The sequence below is a fragment of the Glycine soja genome, chromosome 15 (assembly GCF_004193775.1).
Source record: "Glycine soja cultivar W05 chromosome 15, ASM419377v2, whole genome shotgun sequence".
In the NCBI taxonomy this organism is placed as follows: Eukaryota; Viridiplantae; Streptophyta; class Magnoliopsida; order Fabales; family Fabaceae; genus Glycine; species Glycine soja.
Genome location: NC_041016.1, coordinates 7,858,045 through 7,859,922, shown reverse-complemented (window position 1 = coordinate 7,859,922; position 1,878 = coordinate 7,858,045). Strand labels below are relative to the sequence as shown.

Sequence of the window (1,878 nt, the reverse complement as noted above, 5' to 3'; positions counted from 1 at the left end):
TGATGAACTAAAAAAAACATAACAAAATTGTTGCATATCATCATCCTATTTCACTTCATTATGCCTACTATCATGATTCTTGGTTCCATCACCCGCATGCTCATGCTCACACCACCCTTCTAATTTCTAAACACTCACTCACTCACTCACTCACTACTCTCACTCCACCTCACACACACCTATAAATCCAAATCACCCTCAATATCCTTTCCCTCACATTTCTCTCACCATTACCACAAACACCACCATCACTCTTCGTTATTCATTCTTGATCTCCAATGGCATTCGCATTCTCAGGTTTCGAAGGCTTCGAGAAGCGGCTGGAGCTCCATTTCTTCGGTGATGACCCAACCATCCTCCAACTGGGCCTCAGAAAACTCTCCTTCGACTGCATACAACAAACCCTACAAGCAGTCCAATGCACTGTGGTTTCAGCCGTTGGAAACTCCTACTTGGACGCTTATGTGTTATCAGAATCAAGCCTCTTTGTGTACCCAACAAAGATTATCATCAAAACGTGTGGGACAACGCAGCTTCTCAAATCCATTACTCCCTTGATCTTCTACGCGCAGACCCACCTCGGCCTCACCCTCTCTTTGTGCCGCTACACCCGCGGAAGCTTCATCTTCCCCTTGTCACAACCCTTCCCCCATACCAGCTTCGAACACGAAGTTACCTACTTGGAAACAACCCTCCCTTCAGACCTGTGCTTCAGAAAAGCCTCCATTATGCCCTCAAAATCCTCCTCACACTCGTGGCACGTGTTCACCGCCACGAATATTCCTCATCACTCTCACGCGCCTTACAGCCAAAACCACGCTTACACCATGGAAATCTGCATGACCGACCTCGACCCCGTCCTCGCCCGGAAGTTTTTCCGCCGCCCCGGCGACGGAAAAACCGGTGACTCCGCGGGGAAGGAAATGACGGAGCTCACCGGAATCGGCGAGATTAACTCGCACGCGCTCGTGTGCGATTTTGCGTTCGACCCGTGCGGGTACTCCATGAACGGCATGGATGGGGAGTGGTACTCCACCATTCACGTGACGCCGGAAGACGGTTACAGCTATGCGAGTTTTGAATGCGTGGGGTCCATGTCCGATGACGTGGACATAATCCACGTGTTGAGGAAGGTGGTTCAGATATTCCGACCGGGGACGATGTCGGTTTCTACGACGTCGTCGTTGGGGAGCGAGGTGTGGAGAGAGGTAGCGGGTGCGGTGGAGCCCATGGGACTGAAGTTGAGAAGCTGCGCGATGGACCAGTTCCCGGATTCTGGGAGTGTTGTGTTTCAAACATTTACGCCGCTTCGCCGGAAAAGTGCACAGTAGGAGGTAGGAATTGGATGAGGTAGGGTTTAGGTGAAAAAAATTTAGGGGTGGTGACGTGGCAGGATGTGATTGGTATTGGTTGGTTTATTATGGTGGTGAATATATTTGTTTTAGTGGGGGGGGGGGGGGGGGGGGGGAAGAAAGAACTAAGAATTGAAGTAGTAATAGAGAGGATTGGTTTTGGAATAGTAAGTGGTGGAGGTTGGGATACTACTGGGTCTGGGAGGTTCATCATAATGCACCCCACTTAGGCTTGTCACGCCTAAGAATTTTGAAAACGTGTTAGTGGGTGTAAAAGTGCTCTTGTTTTTTTTTTTTAGGTTATATATTGAACTTCCTTTCTCTCTTCTGTGTTTTGTGATCGATCAATCTCTTTGTATTTTAATTATGCTTTGCTTAGCTTCTCACGAGTGTCTACACACCGTGCTCTCCTACAGTTAAATGAGCCACATACCTCATGATTTTGTTCATAGATAAATTTAAAGAACAAAAATTACACTTTTTGATACTTTTTATTTTCAGCCAATATATTTCTCATTTACCCTTT

General features: G+C 47.4%; 1 protein-coding gene across 1 annotated transcript; it reads left to right on the top strand.

The window, feature by feature from the left end:
- The first annotated feature begins 234 nt into the window (after positions 1-234).
- LOC114387707 (S-adenosylmethionine decarboxylase proenzyme 4-like) lies at positions 235-1,446 on the top strand. The gene has a single exon (XM_028347910.1). It carries the CDS (start codon positions 279-281, stop codon positions 1,329-1,331), a length of 1,053 nt encoding a protein of 350 aa, XP_028203711.1. The 5' UTR covers positions 235-278; the 3' UTR covers positions 1,332-1,446.
- The last annotated feature ends 432 nt before the right edge of the window (positions 1,447-1,878 follow it).

What these genes read in the sequence shown, in the direction of transcription:
- LOC114387707 (XM_028347910.1), top strand. Translation starts at nt 279, where the DNA reads ATGGCATTCGCATTCTCAGGTTTCGAAGGCTTCGAGAAGCGGCTGGAG.